Source organism: Takifugu flavidus, chromosome 8 (assembly GCF_003711565.1).
Source record: "Takifugu flavidus isolate HTHZ2018 chromosome 8, ASM371156v2, whole genome shotgun sequence".
Lineage (NCBI taxonomy): Eukaryota > Metazoa > Chordata > Actinopteri > Tetraodontiformes > Tetraodontidae > Takifugu > Takifugu flavidus.
The window spans coordinates 13,537,098-13,555,366 of NC_079527.1; the positions used below are offsets into that span (position 1 = coordinate 13,537,098).

An 18,269-nucleotide genomic window follows, 5' to 3' on the forward strand; every position below is an offset into this window, starting at 1 on the left:
CAGTACCGGGCTACATGCTATCTTTAGACAGTATTAGAATCATAAAGCAATATGTCATGATATTGAGCCCTAAAAATCAAATGCTACAGGTGATTTATTGGACTAAATCAAGAACAAAACTCAGCTGACAGGTACTTAATCTGGATCTGTGATCCAAGGTTGGAGCGACTGCTGAAGCTGCTGTTAAATGTAAGCGATGTCCTTCATCCTGTGAAGCTACTTACATTGCTGGGTTTCTTCCAGTGTGCCTTTGTCACCACTGCAGCACTGAAGTGGTTCTCATGATATCCAGCCATTGTTAACATTCCTTAAAGCGGCGTCCCGCAGCTTGGAGAGATGTTTTGGCTGGACTTGCTTCAACAGCTTTGGCTTAAACTCGCCCTTGTGCTGCTGCACCTTTGTCAAATAACAGACAGGTGACAGTGCCCCAACATGACACCTGAAAGGGAAGCTGCATCGCTGATAATTGCACCCATGCCTGACAAAATGTTCATGACAAGATGCACAGCCTCTCTCAGTGTGTGCTCTACACTTACGAGAGTGTCAGGGCGAGTGTCAGGTTGCATGCAAAGGCAAGTGGCTCGCTGCATTTCCTGCTTAGGAACTAATTAAGCAGGAACTACAACCAGAAATCCATCCCTCATGTGTGTCTTTGTCAAAAAAAACAACAATTGTGACCAAGGGGGGTGCAGAGCAGCATGAAAAACAGACTCCGGCACAGATGAACTGCGAGCGATCACACTATCAAATGAGTGTGAATCGACAACATCAGCCGCGTAAAACCCAGAACGAGACAGGACAAGCAGGCAGACCCCAACCAGCGCTGAGCAACCAGCAGCTAAACTGCCAATAAGTTAGCATAATGTTGGAGAAAACTACACGGCAAGGACACGTCCGGGGAGACAAGAGCCAAGAGATATCGCGCAGACGCCACGTTTTGAAGGCGCTAAAACCTGCTCGGCATGTCAAAATGTCAGCGTTGTAAAGGGTGAAAGTTGAGACTGAAAAAAGAGACCCTCAAATAACAATGGAGAAACTCGGACATTCTAATCAGGTGATCTGACGCACCTGTTTATTTTCTACAGCAAAATCTTTGGTTGCCATGGAGATTTAACAACCTGATGCAATAGAGGCTTTAAATTCAGGTCAAAAATACCTCCGGATCTCTGTTGTCAAGGAATGTTTGCCTCAAAATTGCCAAGTTTGGTGTTTTTTATGAGACAGCTGATTTATGAATGTGTGGATAAACAGTTTATATATTTATCTTTTGGTGGTTTCAGATTTTTTTTTACTACCGAGCAGTCTTGGAAATACCCGGCAACATGTTTGCCTCCAGAAATGACGGTTGCAATTTTCACTGCCTGTGATTAACCTTCCACAGGCTCATATTTCAAACTCTGCTTCTCAGTTTGATTTGAAGGTCATTTTGGCCCCTTTAACGCATTTAAATTAGATTAAATGACATAAATTGTTGTTATTGCGACAACATGCGGCATGCAGAAATGCAATTTAAAAAGCGCAAAATGTCACAACTGATATTTCTGATCTGATGGTACAATGTGTCAGTGGGGTTCCAATTAAACAGAGACCTGCTGAGGTTAATTACAGGTTGACCTGATTTTAGTACGGCTCTGATTAAAGAGATACACACCTCTGGGTCTTATCCCATGAAGCCTTATATCTCATCAAATGACCATGCTTATCTTCACGCCTTCAAATCAACCAAGTTGAATAAAAGCGGGCTCAAGTAATGGGCTGCGTTCTGACTAATGCTTCCGCTCCACCACTGTGTGGGAAAATAAGTGTTTTCATCGCTCCAGCCCTATGATTTTAAAATATCTTTGAGCAGTTTTGACCCATGCAATAAAAATAACGACACAGTGAAAAGACTTCCCTGGAAGAGCCCACGCTGCTGTGAGACGCAAATCTGGCATGAGAACTTCATGGAAATCTGACAAACCTGCTTCTTGTGTCTATCTGGGTGAAACCTGTATGTCTGAAGCACCTACAGATGGCGTGTGAAGCCGGCTTTAGGAGTGACACTTAAAACAAGCCCCAGCTCTAGATCCTCCTTCTAAAACCTCTCTTCCTCCTCCTCCGTCTCTGCACCACCAAGATAAAGTCAGGAGGCAAGAATTGTATAAGGCACATCCAGGGTGTGTGAGACTTCATTAAAACAATCTGACATAAGTGAGGCTTTATCCACTTCCATCACCGAGCTCAGCTTTGCTCAGATTCTGATTTCCAAAAATACCCCAGCAGCCGGGCTTTTAGAACGCTAAGATGTAGGGATGAAGACTGTGGCAGCGAGATGGATTTATTATTAACCCTGACAGATTGATTTAATTTAAAGGAAGAATAATGGGAAGAAAAAGAAAGACCAAACGTGCACACTTGAGAAGAGCAGACATTTTATGGTATATAGATTAGAAAACGCTACGGTAATTAAGATATTTAAATAGAACTCCACAGCAGACTAATTAGAGACTGGATGATGGAGGAGGGAAGAACCTCAGATTTGCACGACGATTGCAGGAAAGAGGCTGTTTGCTTTGATAGAATGAGAACTGGGAGAAAGGAAAAAAAACGCCGTCAAATTCATGTTAAAAATTGTTCAACATCAACTGAGTAAATGAGAAAACTGACTCATCCCGAGATGAGAATAAAAAGCGTGATCAGCGGCGCTTAAACACACCAGAACGCAGGCAGGTGCAGAGAGAAGAAGAGCGCTGACATCTAACAGACGCTACACAAAGGAGGGTCACGTGGAGGTCTTTCGGATAACGTCAAAGGTCAGAGTTCAAGCCACCCATCCCTCCCCCCAGCCTCCTCCTACCTTTTGGACTGGTGATGTGCTGTGAGAGAGCGTGGGCTGGAGCAGCTGCGGCTCTAGCGTCGCAGAAATTTTCGAGTCAGTCCCATCTTGTTTCCTTCAATGAGACAAATGCAGAAGAACATTCGGTCAGAGAAGGTTGCTCAGCTTGAGATCAAGCACGACCAACATCAAAAGGAGGCACCCCGGGAAACGTTTGCTGGTCTTATTTAGCCGCAGAATGAAGACTCGTGGGGTGCATTTCAATCAGTTTAGCGCCAGAGAAAAACCACATTTTCCATGATCTTCCCTCCAAGAAAGGAGGTGCATAAAAATTAGCAAAATATGCTCAAATCTGGACTTTAATGCCAATCAAGAAAAGGCTACATATTTAAGGAACAGCCAGCAACTCCAGGGAACCATCTGTTCTGTTGAGTCCTGGTAATAAAGTGTTGAACCTGTTGGATCTGTAACGCACACACTCATATCAAAATGTTTTATTCCACCTATTCCACATGTGTCTTATTTTTGACAGGGAATTATTTTCCACAGTGCCAGTCTTCAGATTTAAAAAACCACTTCAGGGATTGAGGGACCCAATTCCCACTGTTGACTCTCATTCAAAGGGAACATCTCTCTTCCCAAAGTCGAGCGGCGCTGAATGCAGCCCTGGCGTTAAACTCAATATCTATGGCAGGACGGCTTTATCTCCACGGGATCACTGATCAATACCCCCGCTGCATATGGAGCCCTTATTGACACTGACAACTGGCCCGTTTGCGCAGCAGGCTTTCAATTTGTTTGATTAATGCAATCTATTTGAAATGCACAGACCAATCGATGAGCACGAAAGCCGACCTGAGAGGAGTGTGATAATGAAAAGTGAAAAATGCGTAGCCCTCCGTGGGATGATCAAAGAAGGGAGCACCCGCCATGATGAACGATGTACAACACCCATGCTTGCTGGGTGCTGCACCACGCTCCACATGCAAATAAATACGCGCGCTGAAAGAGCATTTCAGTGCACCTTCAAAGATTAATCCTCCTTCTAAGATGCTGCTGACACAGAAATCAGTTACATGAGCAAATGTAGAGCAACGCGAGAGAGAAAGTGGCCAAGTTATTGAATCTGGTGCATCAGGATCACATGGGGAAGAGAAGGGGAATCATAAATCATTAACATTCAGCTGTTACACAACGAGAGCGTCTTCAGTCAAACAAGGTCCAGAAGTGTGGAAATGAAATGAAGGGTAATAACAGAGAACACCAGCATTTTCTCACTGAGGGCTGATTCATGTGAGGCAGGAGAGGAGCCCTGGCAGCAGTTTCCCCCGGGGAGGGGGTCAGGACATGATTGGGCATCAGCTGCCATGAACTCTTAATTATAACTAATACACAATAGATGAGCGCAATTCACACACACACACACACACACACACACACACACACACACACACAATGTGCACACACAGTTTCTATTTCTGTTCTTCATTTTGACTGAGACTGTAACTTTTTTAATTAGTCAGTAAATAACAGAAACATATTGCTTGACAAACCACAAAGAGCTTTAAAGAAGATCTAAAAGAGAAGCCAGAAAAGGGAGCTTAGTTCCTCCGGATGAAAACCGCTTCTTTTTGGTTGTGTTTCCCAGGAATAGAAAGGACACGCTGTACCTGACGCAAAGACATAAACGAATGTGTCAGGATCAAAGCGCACGTCAGAGAGAAAGTGACAGAAAAAATTCCAACTTGTTTGTTCGCGCACACAAACACACACACACACACATGCACGCGCACGAGCGCGCACACCTGCCTGCTCTCTGCGGCGTTACCACGTAAACCTTCCCGCTGATCGAGCTGCAGCTCTAAGCTACATCCTGACACCAAAACAAATTACATAACCCACCCAGCTGGGTAGCGAGGGGCGACACAAATCAGCCGTGTGGGGAAGGCGCGGGCGTTATCCGGGTGAACTGATGTCTTGCGCGGAGCACAATGGCAAAACTTACTCTCCCAGCATCCGGAGTCCAGACAGTGATCGGCAGCGGCGGGATGGGTGAGTCACTGCCTCCCCCTCCGGCCAAGGCTTTGGATTCCTCTCCTTCCCTCTGCTCCCTGTAATCTGCTCCTCTCCGCTCACACTCTGGAGTGTCAGCCAGCTCACTTGCCCTGTCGTCAGCCGTGCACCTGCTGGTCTCACTCTCGGCTCTTTGGTCTGCCACACATTCCCAGTGAGCATCCTCTCCACTGCTGATTCTCCCTCCCCCTCTCTGCCTCTCTCTCTCTCTCACTCGCTGTCTCTCTCCTCCCACACAGTCTCTCATACACACATATGCGCTCTCAATTCCTCTTTCTCCACCCTCTTTGTCTATTCACACACATGATGTGGCACTTGGCTGAAAACCCGGAACTCCAAACTGCGCATCCACCAGCCACTAGCATCCTCATCCCCTGAAAGCAGAGCACGCCCCCCTTATCGCCGTCCTTGGGGACAGCTGAAGTCTACTGCTCTGAATGAAAAAGGGCGAGATTGGAGTAACGCGGAGTTTCCTCTAATCTTCACACGCTCTCCTCAGCCTGCTGGGGACGTTGCTGTGGCAACAACATCGGTCATGTGTCGGGTAAAACTGCCATCCAGCACACACCCATGTTCATGACGATATGACTAGAACATGGTGATTATGTCCAACATTAAGCCCCCAAAGGTGAGCAGGTTTTACAGCCTCCTCATTGTACGAGATGATAAAGCACGTGTGGAAAGCTTTTTAATTACTGTAATGAGTCTCATTCAATCCCCAGTGACATGTGCTTCTCCTGGACTAAGCCACCATCCGCAGTCCCAGACTAATGCCACCAATGCTGCATTTTCCCCAATAAATCCCTGCAAAATAACAGCAAGCGTGTTGACTCACCTGTACCAGCCCCGAATGAAGAAGCAAGTGCCCTGAACTCAAGTGTATCTGAAAAGATAACGAGGGATTACGCCACGGCCGTCATACTGTGCACCATTAGGAACTGCTTTGTGATAAACACGACTGATAATCCTCTCACTGCCCAAAGCACACCAGTGAAAACAACCATATTAAATCATCGGCCAAAACTTGTCCAGATTAGCCGTCATTTATGGCGGCGTCCCGCAACAGACGGACAATAATCTCTAACTCTCTCCCACGATAAAACCCTTGAGCAAAGGATGCAGATGTTACACAAAGGATTTCCTTTTTCGGAAGAGATTAGATCAGTTTGAAAAAAAAAATGAAATGCTGACAGATTAAAAAGCAGATAAGAGGGCCAGATTTTGCATGTTGAAGGGTGTCGACATGCATCGTTAAAGCTGCCGTCACATGAGAGCCACGTGGCGTTGAGGGTGGCGGTCTGAGCAGTCGACACTGGCAAAACTCTCTAATCCCACAACAGGATGAGATCCTGGACACATGCGCTCCGTTCTTTCTGTCCTGTAAAGGAAGATAGCTGCTGTTCAATTAATAATATCCCGACAGCCCCGGCGTCCTCTGCAATAAATCCCCCCAGACCAGGCCTCGCTGGCAGGGATTCCCTTCCCATTAGCCTGCTGAAATTGCCTGTGGCTCCCCCACCTCCTCTCCCACTCACACCTTTATTTCCAGAGAAGTCCCGCTGCCCTGAAACTCTCCTCTCTTCTCGGCCTTTGTGTCACTTTTTGGTTTTCAGTTATTTGTCGCCGGGGTCGAGTCAGATAAGCTGAATCCAGCCGGGTGTTATTATCATGGGGGGGGATTAGCTGTTTTGGAGAGGGTTGGGTCTGCCTACAGTAGAACCTCGGCAACACTGTGCAGCCGGGAGTGGCAGTGATGATGATAAATAAACCCGGATGAAGAGGCGTGATATTTATACAACCCTGACAACAGGGACTCCACCCGACTGTCTCTCAAACCTGCTGTTTGGTGATCCTGCCAGTAAAAAGACCTGGTAAAATCTCCTGATGAAATTCCTCAGTGTGAACGCAGAGTATGGCCAGAGGCCTCTGGGGGCCGTTACTGTGAAGGTCTAACGCTCCTGACAAAGACGGATGTCAAAGGTCTCCTGGAGGCTGCTGTTCTGCAATAATGCGTCAATGCATAATGAACCAATTATCCCAGAGGTTAAAAGGTACTTATCCATGGCTGACCTCTGATGAGTCCACAAGCTGTTTAGTTAATATTAAATAGGTGAAGAGTCTGTTGGTCTTGAGTTCTCGAAACCTTCCAACCTCTTTTAAACAAATCGACAGCATTTCCTCGTGAGTTTATTTGCAAGGCAAAGGCAGAGCGCCAAAGTGCTCCCACCCCCGGCTCTGCTGTGGGGATTTGACCGATTTTCATTTGAATCGTGAGGAATATTTCATAAAACCGCAGGTGCTTTTGCAAGATTTGCCAGCAAGTGTTGGTATAAAATCCAAAAGCAAAACAGACCTTGGCCTGATGGAAGCCAAATCAATGGGTGAGCGGGTGGTTCTTCAGGTACCATAAATACATTTACAGGAAAAATCTTTAAAATGTCAGGGATCACTAAAATCGATGGTGTTTACTGTTTTAAAATCAAATTGAATTTTAGAGAATAAACCAAGCTGTGACTCAGTGACCCCCCTGGTGCTACACTCCTCCAGTCAACGTATATTATATTACAGTCTTGGCACTTGAGAGTTCGTATATTAGAGACTGACCTCTTATCACAAAGAGAAAAACACCTGCTCCCACATTAGTGCGCACAGAGCCAGGGCTACACCAAACACGTGTGCACTGAATTACCACACAAATGGACCCTGGAATTGCCGTTTTTCTCAGGACTCCCCCCCACCCCAAATTGATCTGAACACTCAGAGGGGAGAGTGTTTGCCTCTGGTGTGAATCCATTTCTCCCAGCGGTGCTCGTATTACTGACCTGTTCTGTGTGCATCCAGCTGCACTTTAACTCTCAAAGGAAATCTTCTCCAGCTGGAGAATCTGTAGTTTTCAGCTTAAAAACTGGACTGTGCAGCTGATATTGTACATATAAAATCTGTACAATATGTTGTGAGCCTTTATTGTTCTGGTCTCATCAGAGAGTAAGTGGGGAACTCATTCATCCCCCGAGCCATCAGACTGTTCAACTCCTCACTGGGGGGGAGGAGGGCCAACAGAAGGACTGGAACAACACTGCAATAACATAATACTGGGACATCCATTCATTCAGTTCATTCATTCATTCAGTTAATTTATTTACATTTCTATAGTTTTATATTTATATTCTATTTTTAATTTGTTCTATATTATTTCTTATTTTATTCTATTTTATTTTTATTATTTTTAATATTTTAAACAGTGCTGTACGTTTATTTGGGGAGATGCTAATTTCCCTAATGGACACCCCCTAAAGGGATCAATAAAGTACCCTGATTCTGATTCTGATTCTGAAATGGGTACCAACATCTATAGCAAACTGTGAAATAGTATCTTACACAAATAAAACTGAATTCCTTCTCAAAAAATGTGTGACACATATAAATCGTCTCTCCAGACATTACCATCACAAACAAACTCATCAAGTTTCTTGATAATCAATAGCATTTCAATGCTTTCCTCATTCATATTGTTCATTCCGATGAGACTCAAATGATCATCCTCGGTGCTTCACTCCCTGATGTGCGGATAAACACTCCGGACATTCCGTTTCCCTCAATTCTCACAGTACCTTTGGAAAATACCAAATGGCTTTAGAATCAAATGCCACACGCTTGGAATTTAAAAATAAAATATGTGAAGCGTGAGGAGACTGTGATGGGTTCTCTTGAACCCTCAGCCTCTGACAGTTGGCCTGTATTCAGTATGCATTAGGCGGCCCAGTACAGCAGGTGTCTTTGAATAAACCATGTTCTCTGTGCCAATAAGTCCCTATTTCCACCTAGCTTTCCTCACAATGTGTCGCGCGCACACTGTCACCGGCCAGACTTTGCAAGTAACCCCCCCCCCCGGGGAAAGCCATCCATGCAGATGTGCCTTCTCAACAGCAGTGGGCACATCATGTGCTCCTCATTATCAGAGATGAACCGACTGACATTTAACCTCATGCAGAATGATCTATGAGGCAGACATCCGCCTCATCGGGGAAAACAGCCATCTGATCGGGCAACATCCCAGCCCCATCATAACAGGTGTCCATGAGACATAAACACAGACCAACGTATATACTCAGAGATGTGCACGTCCATGGAAATAGGGAAATAGTGAATAGAGACCATCCCTGGAGGGATGGAGGGATGGAGGGAGTCAGGTAGATGAAGTGAGAGACTCCCGCCGAAGCAGTCTGGCACTAAACCTGCTCATCTCCTCAGCCTGCTGTCACCTGACCACCGAGTTTTAGGGTGTTAAGACATCTGGCGTCTGCGCTTGTCCGTAAATGACGTGTGAGGATTTGGATTATTGAGGCTGGTGGGCGCAGCGGCGAACTTGTCGCTTCGGAGCTATATTTGGTCCGACAGCGGGAGACTCATGCAGTGTCGGTACAGTCTAATCCAGCCTGACAGGTTTCTCTCCCTCCACAGCCCCTCCTCCTGACAGTGTGGCTCGACATATGATGAGCATGCACAGGTGAGGCGACGCCCGCCTCGGCTCTGTGGCGCTGTGGCTGCGCACGGCGAAGGTTGATGCAGGGCGACATCCCTTGGGAAATCAGCGGATATGACAGAAGTGTGTTTTTAGGGTTACCTCTTTAATATTGATGTGGGGAAAAAAAGGAGAGGAAAGGGACAAAATGGGCCCGAAATTAAGACAGCATCAAATAAAATGAATGACAAGCCATGTCAATCACAATTTGATATGAGTCAGTATGTTTTAAGAGTTCAAAATGATTTCCCCCCAAATGTGTCATACAGGAGGAATTATGGACCTTTGTGCCGGGAAGCTGAGAGTTATCAGCAGAGATCAGGAACACTGTGTTTTAGAGCGTATAATGTACTCTGAGAGACAGCATAAATGTCAGAAATGAAATTCTGACATCATAAAATGAACTTCTACCCCATTGAATTTTCCACCGCATAGATAAGCCCGGTGGATTAAAAGCTGGTCAGGAAGTAATAAAATGGTCACCCTGGAACAATAATCTATCATGCTCCAGAGACGGTGAAGCATCAGGGCGTACGTCTGTCTGTGCATGGAGAAGGGCTTTTATACAACACGAGTGTGGCCATTATCCACACTAACTCTCCTCTGCCATTTCCTCCCATCAGGGGAGCTTAGGAAGACAGGATTACCACCAATTACAGGCTTCCCCGGAGAGCACGGCGCGGCCTGAGGATCATTCGTTTGTTGGACGTGACCCACAATGACCACATGCAAGATGAATGTTTCATATTTCCCCATCAACAAGAGCAGATCGATCAAAACTAAAGAAACCCTGAGTAACAGTCATAAATACGCTGCCACTGCTCGTGGGTCATGATCGCAGACAAACAAAATGCATTCTGTTGCCCAGATGAACAATAACAGCAGTTTCAGTTGCATTTTTTAATGCTTTCTTAACATACTGACAAACAGTGAAACATCACTAGTGAGTATTGTTGTATACACGACTGTGCTGTTGCATGAAATCTATTTTTGACCTCAACTGTGAGTTGATGCAGCGGCAACAAAGCAACACTTCAAGCAGGTTAAAAGAGGACTCACCAGAATTTTCTTGGCCTTCCGAATCGGAAAGGGGAGCACGGCATTTTGTTGGGATGTGCCGACGCAGTTCTGATGGTTTCTGACTTCCATCCAAAACACACCTCAGCTAAAAGAAGCTTTTCTGATTTGGGCTCCCCGTTTGACCACCTCCTGACCCTTTCTTATCCTAATATCACACATTTACTCGTGAGAAATCATCCTGCCGTGATGAGGTAATGGGATTCAAACTCTTTTAGGAATTGGCTGAATTTCTACTTCCTTTAAAGATGGAGATGAAAACGGGGAGAGAGGCCGATGTGACAGCGAAATAACTTCGGTTCTGCAGAGCTTGTGCTGAATCATCACACCCCATCACTCGCTCCATCTCTTCTTTCCTGCTCCTTTTGCACCAGCAAATGTGATCTTCTGTGATATTGTATCTTCTTTTAGATTGTCCTCTGTCCCCTCTCTCTCCCCTTCCTTTGTGTGTGCTGCAGCTCTGTTAAAGCCAGATGCAATCCCGAAGGGCAGACTGCAGTCTCTGCAAACAAACCCAGCCCCTGCTAAGAAGGCCCAGTCAGAAGAGATCCTCCTGTATCTGTATTCCAGAGGGAAGGTTTGTTGACACTGCAGCAAGGCACTATTTAACCTACTGCAGTCAGACGGAGGGAGCAGAGAGCCGAGCACTCATAACGCTGCACCTCAACTGTGCTGAAGGTGCTATATCTGCATTGGCGTGAGTGCTGCGTGCTCAGCTTCCTGCCTGGCTGCACGTGCCTCTCACACAACAATACTCCAACCGTGCCAGCACTGCAGAGACGGCAGGAGAGACTGGGTATCTGTTTCCCCAGCGCTGCCCATCTGCTTCACCCTCCACTGACTCATTTATCATCCTTACTAAGCCAAACAGGCCTGCTTGTATCAGTGAAATTGAACACCCGCTTAGAGAACGATGCTTCTGCACTAATATCCATCTATCTATGCCACAGGACGCTAAATCAAACGCAACAATGTGAAAAGAAGAAACTTCTGATGAATAACAAAAATAAAGACTGAGTGTAGACGAGAGGAAGCAAGAGAATTCAGGGGGACAAGTAAGAAGAAAAGAAATTCTGCCAGATGAGTTCTGAGCTACTTCGATCAAGGAGACCAAACGAGAACAAAACATGAGATCACGAGACAAATAAAATTAAATCTTTCAGTGCAATATAATTATTTACACTCAGGATTCCAAGGTGACTTAAACAGACCGACAGAAACAGGTAGAAATCCTTTTCAACGGTGACTGCAGTAACAGTGACACAGTGTGCAAATGTGTGTCATTTCTGTGCTCATGTAAAAAGGAAAAACATGCTTCAGTGTCTTTATTTTCATCCTTAGCTAAAGGAGATGGTAAAAAACAAAGATGCTGTACTATGTTAAGCATTTTGAAGAGCCGCTCAGTTTCCAGGAAACCTCTTTATATAATGTGGAACACTATTTATGTTAAAGTGGAAAAGATCAGTGCAGTTTGTGATGGTCTGAAAAATCAACTGTGACATTATTATGAGAATGAAAAAAAGAAACTTACCACAGACTTCTGGCCTTGGAGAAAGTCTTGTCCACTCTAAAACACACAAAGGTACAGAAATTAGAAATAAAGCATAATAATATGTGTCTGCAAAGTTTACAAAGTTTCTTCTTGGCACTAAAGTGAGTTTTAAATTCTTATAAAAACTAATATTGATAGAATGCATTTTAAAACAATATGCAAAAGGAGGGGAAAGAAGTGCTGACTAATTAAAGTATGAGATGCAAACAGCACTGAAACGGGGGAGACTGGTTTGGTAGTGGGCAGCGTTTCCCTGAATAAACCCAGCCATCTGGTGAAACAGCATTCCCAAGGATAAAGGATGATTACTAGACGTGTGTTCCCAGAGTCAAACCGAATCTTTTCTTTGCGGCACACTGTCCTTAAGTCACTCTGGATGAACTATTTGAGGCAGTAATCGGCCATGACGTCAGCCACAGATGATGAAAATGCCAGAGCGGCGTCATCGCCAGCAGAGGGCGCTGTTCGTAAAAGAGACACGTCGCACCTGGTTTCTTCTGAATGAAATTCACAACAAATTTGCACCTCAGCAGTTCCTATTAACAAGTAGAAATGTGTTTACGAAGACCGCAGTGCAAGTTAAGACAATCCTATTATCAATTACTGAATGCTGTTATTCTTTTTAATTTTTAATTTTTTTTAAAGTACATTGATCATTATCCCATGCTGGATGTGTTCAGATTTAAATCTTCCATTAATAATATTGTTGACACTTGACAACTTTCGGATTATGGCGGTGAATAATTCATGACTGCTGGTCTCTTGTGATGGCTGGTGTTGACACAGAGAAAACATAGTGTCTAATATATTTCTGGCTGCTCCTGCAGCCGCCTGCGGTAGCGACAGTGACCCCTTTGGAAATTCTCAGGCTGATATTGCAGCACAGTGGTATCACATTATACAATCCTCAGGCTGTGAGGTCCATTTTAGATGCTCTGTTTGTTCCTCTTGCAGTGATGTGTCCCTCTGTACAATAACAGCTTCATCCCTGAAGCCAAAACTGCTGATTTTCCATCCACCACATGTCACAGACGAACCGTCATCCTGACAGTTACAAATTTCCATGACACACCAGCCCATGAAAGAAAGGATACTGCCTTTATAATTAAAGAACAATCTTCCACTTGTGTCCTGAAACAACCCTCTAGCCTTCATGAAATGTGAGAAATCCCCAAAGAAGTGCTGTTGTGACCAAAAAGAGGTTACACTTCAGCTTTGGTGGTGACTAATTCTGAAAGTATGAATGAGAGTTTAAAACTTCCCTAATCTAAGTGTGTCAGTGGGAGCAATTAGGCCCCAGAGGTTTTGTTTGTTCGCTGTACTGTGGAGTCAGGAATCAACCGACTCGTGCTGTTACAGTCAGTCGTCGCCTGATTTCCCTCAGTGCAGAACTCTGCTCATCAGTCTCAATCCCCAACCTCCACATGACAGATTGTGTCACAGAGATGGATTTCATGATGCTGTTACATGTTAAATGCACCAGCGGCGATCATTTCACTGAGCCTGATCCAAAACGACTATTTAATTCCACTGTGAATTGAATACAAATGAGAAAATACTAAAATAACGTTTCTTTTTTTAACGATTCTCCTGTTCCTGCGCATAAAGAGGCTAAGCTGTTTTCACGTGTAATTTGATCTCAGTCTGCAATTTCCGTAATTTCATCCTGCGGGGCTAATCTATTCTCACGTTTCACAGAATTCCCATCAAATAAAATCAACCTGGGTGTGTCTGTATCCGAATGAAGGCTCCGAGCAGAAACACCAGGAACAAGCTCACGGACGAGACCGAGCCGCTGAAGGCTGCTGTTGAGTAAGATATAAAACATGCATGAAATATTCATTAAGAGCACAAAAGGCGTGTTGCTGGTGCTAATCTAACGCAGATGGAATGAGGTAAGAGATAAAAAGAAAAATGTCTGGTTGAATCAGAAAATAAGAGCCGCATTGCTGTCTGATTTGCTGGGCAGATTAAAAAAAGGTCATGTACAGGTCGATGACCTTTCAGGTGTCGGGATTTTTAATTAACTATATAGAAAGACTCCTCAAACAATGCAGGCAGCCACATTTTCCCTCTTCCAACCTTGATAAACTGTTTTATTAGCTCAGCATTTATGCCCATATTTACATTTAAAGTCAGTGGCTCCGTCATTTATTCCATCTGGCCACTAAACCAGAATGAGGAGTCGGCTGGAAAGAAATCCAGCTTAATAAATTTGTTGTTTGGGTATTAATCAGCTGTAACATGTTCCTGCAGTGCTAATTCTGTGTCAGAAATATAAGAAGCACAGCAATTATGACTCAGACGGACACAATCACGTTTATGTCAAATACAAATCATATTAGATGACTCCAGAGTGAAGCTCCAGCCTGTTGGTTGGGTTGGGTTTGGTTTTCTTCAATTATTGCATTATGGGAGCAGGCGGAAAGACGAGGTTAACATGAATTTGAGATAATTGTTTGTCGGGGGGAACGTTTGAAGTTTTTATTCGTGGCTGTGTCATAATTATCGGGGAAAACAACCCTGTTGCTTGTGTATTGGGACGTCGTATGATTGACTTTTGTCTGTAATAACCAGCATTGCGAGTCTAATTACTGAAAACATCCCTCATCCACAGCACTGAAACAAAAACACAGTGAGCGAACAACAGCCGATTCGCTTTACAATGTGGTTGGTTTTCCCAGCGTGGATAACAATGGAATAATCCTAAGAAACCAAGGACAGGAATTCTTTTCTTCCCTCCAGAATGGTTTCAGGACCAGTTCTGGAAGTTCTGGAAGTGTTTAAAGCTGCCGTTCAGGGAGGAATAAAAAAGGAACCAGTAAGTTTGGAATTTAAACAAAAAAAAAACATCAAATAAGAGTAAAGCATTTACAGCCCTAAATGTCAGACAGTATATTTATACTGTATAAAATCGTGATGCAATAAGAAATACTGTTAAATAACACTGTCCAAATTTAGTGGCTGAAGAAAAAAACAGTGACTTAGTTTGGCCTGAATGAAGCTATTGACAAAAAGGTTGATGTGGAATCGCTGAATGAGGACATTTAGCTACAGTACAGTAAGACACAGTGTGTGACATAGCACAGACACACACAGACACACACTCATAGGAATCAACTAATCAACTTTTAGCAAACTCTTATACTAAACTGAGCAAAAAGCGGTCACAGATGCTGTGGACGCGTGAAGATAATTATCTTCCTGCTCCTGCTGTCCCTCTCATGGATGAGTTACCAGTGTGAATATGAATGTCAAGCTGGGCTTGCTGAGCGGGCCCTGAAGAGCTCTCTGGACGCCCCACATCTCCTGTTTGCTCTGCCCCTGCCCTCCGAAGGGCACTTGTGTGGCCTCCGGTGCTCGAGCAGCCCTGCCGTGCTTTCTAATCATCTTTTGTAATGCAAACATTTGCTTTTGTTGGACAGAAGGAGCCCTGTGTGCGACTGCTCGGCTGCTGCGAGGGACCTTTGGACAATGTTCGGCCACTAAAGTGTGGTGGGAAAAACCTAAACCTCTCCTGCATCTCACATTGACACAGTCTTGTGGATCAAGCGCCTCGTTTAACGGTGCAGAAACACACATATTCCACTGTTGTCTTGTTTATCTGGAGGAATGACACTTTCAGATCAGCTGACCGGAGAATTGCAACTACAAGTCTGTACACATTACTGAACAGTCTGACTCCTTCCTGTTTTGCATAGTAGCTGTTAAATCTGATCTGAGCTCTTACATCTGATATTAAACTAGCTTGTAGACTCAGAGGAAGACATTAATCTATGAGAGATTACAGCGCTAACATCGGGGTCAGCCCGTATTTACAACATCCAGTAAAACAGCCACAATTTTGGATCCTGGAATTACGAATCGCTGCTGTATTTAAGGATGATTCAGGGCAGCCTGAGTTTGTTTGGATGATACCAAGAAGATCCGTGTTCTACGGATCACCTGTTAAAGAACCACCGTGACACATCAAAACATGGTCACAAGAACAAAAACGTTATTTTCCAGCCCACGACAAAAACCCTGGGTTTTGTGGTATGGAACCATAATGGGCTCATCCCTCATGAAGGATTGGTGCTAATGGAGTGTCTGGTGTTACAGGGACACCTCCCAGGAACTTGCTCTGGCTGCAGGATTGCACATATATACAAGCACATATATCATAGGCAGTTGTAGCCACGCACAAACATCTAAATGGGGCCAAATGGGAGAAAACTGCATCACTGTCAGCTTCCACCTGCAGCCACGACGGTGCAGCCCAAACACGACCACTTTGACATCGGTTCAGGTTCGCCGTTGCCGCGTAATAGATGTTTTTGGTGTCTGTCACGCGAACTGACAGCAATTACAGCAACTCTGCTGAGATTGCTGCACAGCTGAGCCGAGTCATCTTGAAGTGCCGTCTCTGCTAGATGTTGGCTAATGGTTTATTTTCAGACCTTCTGGGGACGAGCTCGTACAAATGCATGTGAAAACAGACACAAAACACACCACTAAATATAGTCAGGCATGCTGTTATGTCGGGACACCTGTTCACCTCCTGACCACTGAGAACTGCTCTGCTGAGTGTCCGTCCCTCACAATCCTGGAAAGTCTGGACAGACAGAACAACTAGCTGGGTTTTAATCACACACACGCACACGCACACACACACACAGTCACGGCTCCTGGGATATATTCCTCCACTCTTCGCCTTGTATTTATTTATTTTTTTTATGAATGTTTCTACTTCTGACACCTTGTCGCGACAGTACAGAGCGGAACATTTGGCCAGTGAGCCCGACATTGTCAGAGCAAATGAACCAGACGATCATGACAAAAGCTTTTCATGTAATGGCATTTCAACCATGTGGGCACCAACACAGACGCAGAATCTGCACTGTCATCAAACAAACAGAGGGGAAAAACAGATATAGCGCCAATGTCACACACTACCGATCACACAAATGAGACGCCTGTGGGCGGAGGGGGGTTTAATTGTCCTGGAAATGATCAAAATAGACACTCTTACCCTCCATAGGCTCCAAAAGTGAAACTCCTCTTTCTCTGCGGCATGCCGGCTAATGGATGGCAGTGAGTCAGGGAACTCAGCGCTGAACGCAGCCAGCACTTGTTTCACTTACGCTGACTGAGCATGTGTGTGTGCGTGAGAGAGAGAGTGTGTGCGTGTCTGTGTGCGTACGCTCGTATGCTTTCCCTGTCGTCTGACTTCCACTCCCGTAGATGCAGCTAATGCGCCCTGCCTCTTCCGTGCTCACACGCCTCCTTCACAAACGGGAAAGGCAAGAGGATGAGGGAGGACGGGGGATGGGCAGGAGCAGGGGCTGCCGAACGCCTCCGTCTCCCTGGGAACCCGGAGAGGAGCAGCGCTCTTCTGAACATCCTCACCTTTGTGGACCTCGGGAGACAGTGCAGGCCTTCCTTTGTGTTTTGTTTTTTTATGTAGAGTTTTTTTTTTCAGGGACAAAGGTAGTGTTTACTTATCTAAGCAGTGGAAACACCTTGAGGAAAAATTCAGAGTACTCGCCAATGTGTCGGTTTGCTCAAAACAAGTTCTGCAACAGTTTTCTTGCTCTCTGTCAGTGACAGGCAGCTGGTCAAACAAGCTGTAGGCATCAGAGAAACGTCAGTCTTCACAAATGCCGTAATCGCAGGGCCGTGCCCCAGGTTAGAAGCTTTATACTGCAGCATGCTGTCAGCAATGACCTCTAAACACATCTCTAATCTGTTCATTCATCTCTCCCGGTGCTTTTGCTGGCACGCAGCCTTGAGACAGACTCCTCAGCAGGCTGCGAAACTGGCAACGGCCATGCATTAGAGCTGCTGTGGATTATTTAATAAAGAGGGATTGTAATCTGGAGCGGCAGCCAATTATCAAGCAGGCCGTCACATCCGAAGCAATTGTACTATATTAGAAGCTGTTTCCTGTCTGTGTCACACAGGAGTCGTGTGTCTTAAAAGCCTTTTAAGATGACAGCTGTTAATTTTGTCTTTAGTTGTGAATGATGAATGGAATAAAAAAAATATCTGCCCGTGACCTTAATCCCTCCGCGCTGGCCAATGAAGTCTTCACCCATGGAAGGCAAAGCACTCAAACTGAGCAGACAAGCACTTAATTAAATAATGTGTCGACCAAACAAGCACAATCAGGCTGATAGAGGATGACATCATCTCTTCACGTTTTCAGCATCCATTTCTGCCATTTCCCAAAGACATTTCATCTCGGTCGT

General features: G+C 45.0%; 1 protein-coding gene across 18 annotated transcripts in view; it reads right to left on the reverse strand.

The window, feature by feature from the left end:
* rap1gapa (RAP1 GTPase activating protein a) overlaps nucleotides 1-18,269 on the reverse strand; it is a 37,167-nt gene that overhangs the window by 12,729 nt on the left and 6,169 nt on the right. For 2 of the 18 annotated variants that reach the window (XM_057040291.1, XM_057040293.1), the window contains exons 1-2: nucleotides 4,821-5,090; nucleotides 2,837-2,930 (exon numbers count right to left, since the gene is read on the reverse strand). In XM_057040291.1, coding sequence (XP_056896271.1) covers nucleotides 2,837-2,930; nucleotides 4,821-5,050 — 324 coding nt within the window. In that variant the 5' untranslated portion in view covers nucleotides 5,051-5,090. Of the gene's footprint in view, nucleotides 1-224; nucleotides 2,568-2,836; nucleotides 2,931-4,717; nucleotides 4,737-4,820; nucleotides 5,096-10,469; nucleotides 10,947-12,018; nucleotides 12,055-17,050; nucleotides 17,329-18,269 lie in introns of those variants that run through there. The other 16 variants (XM_057040294.1, XM_057040295.1, XM_057040305.1 and 13 more) reach the window with 16 other exon arrangements.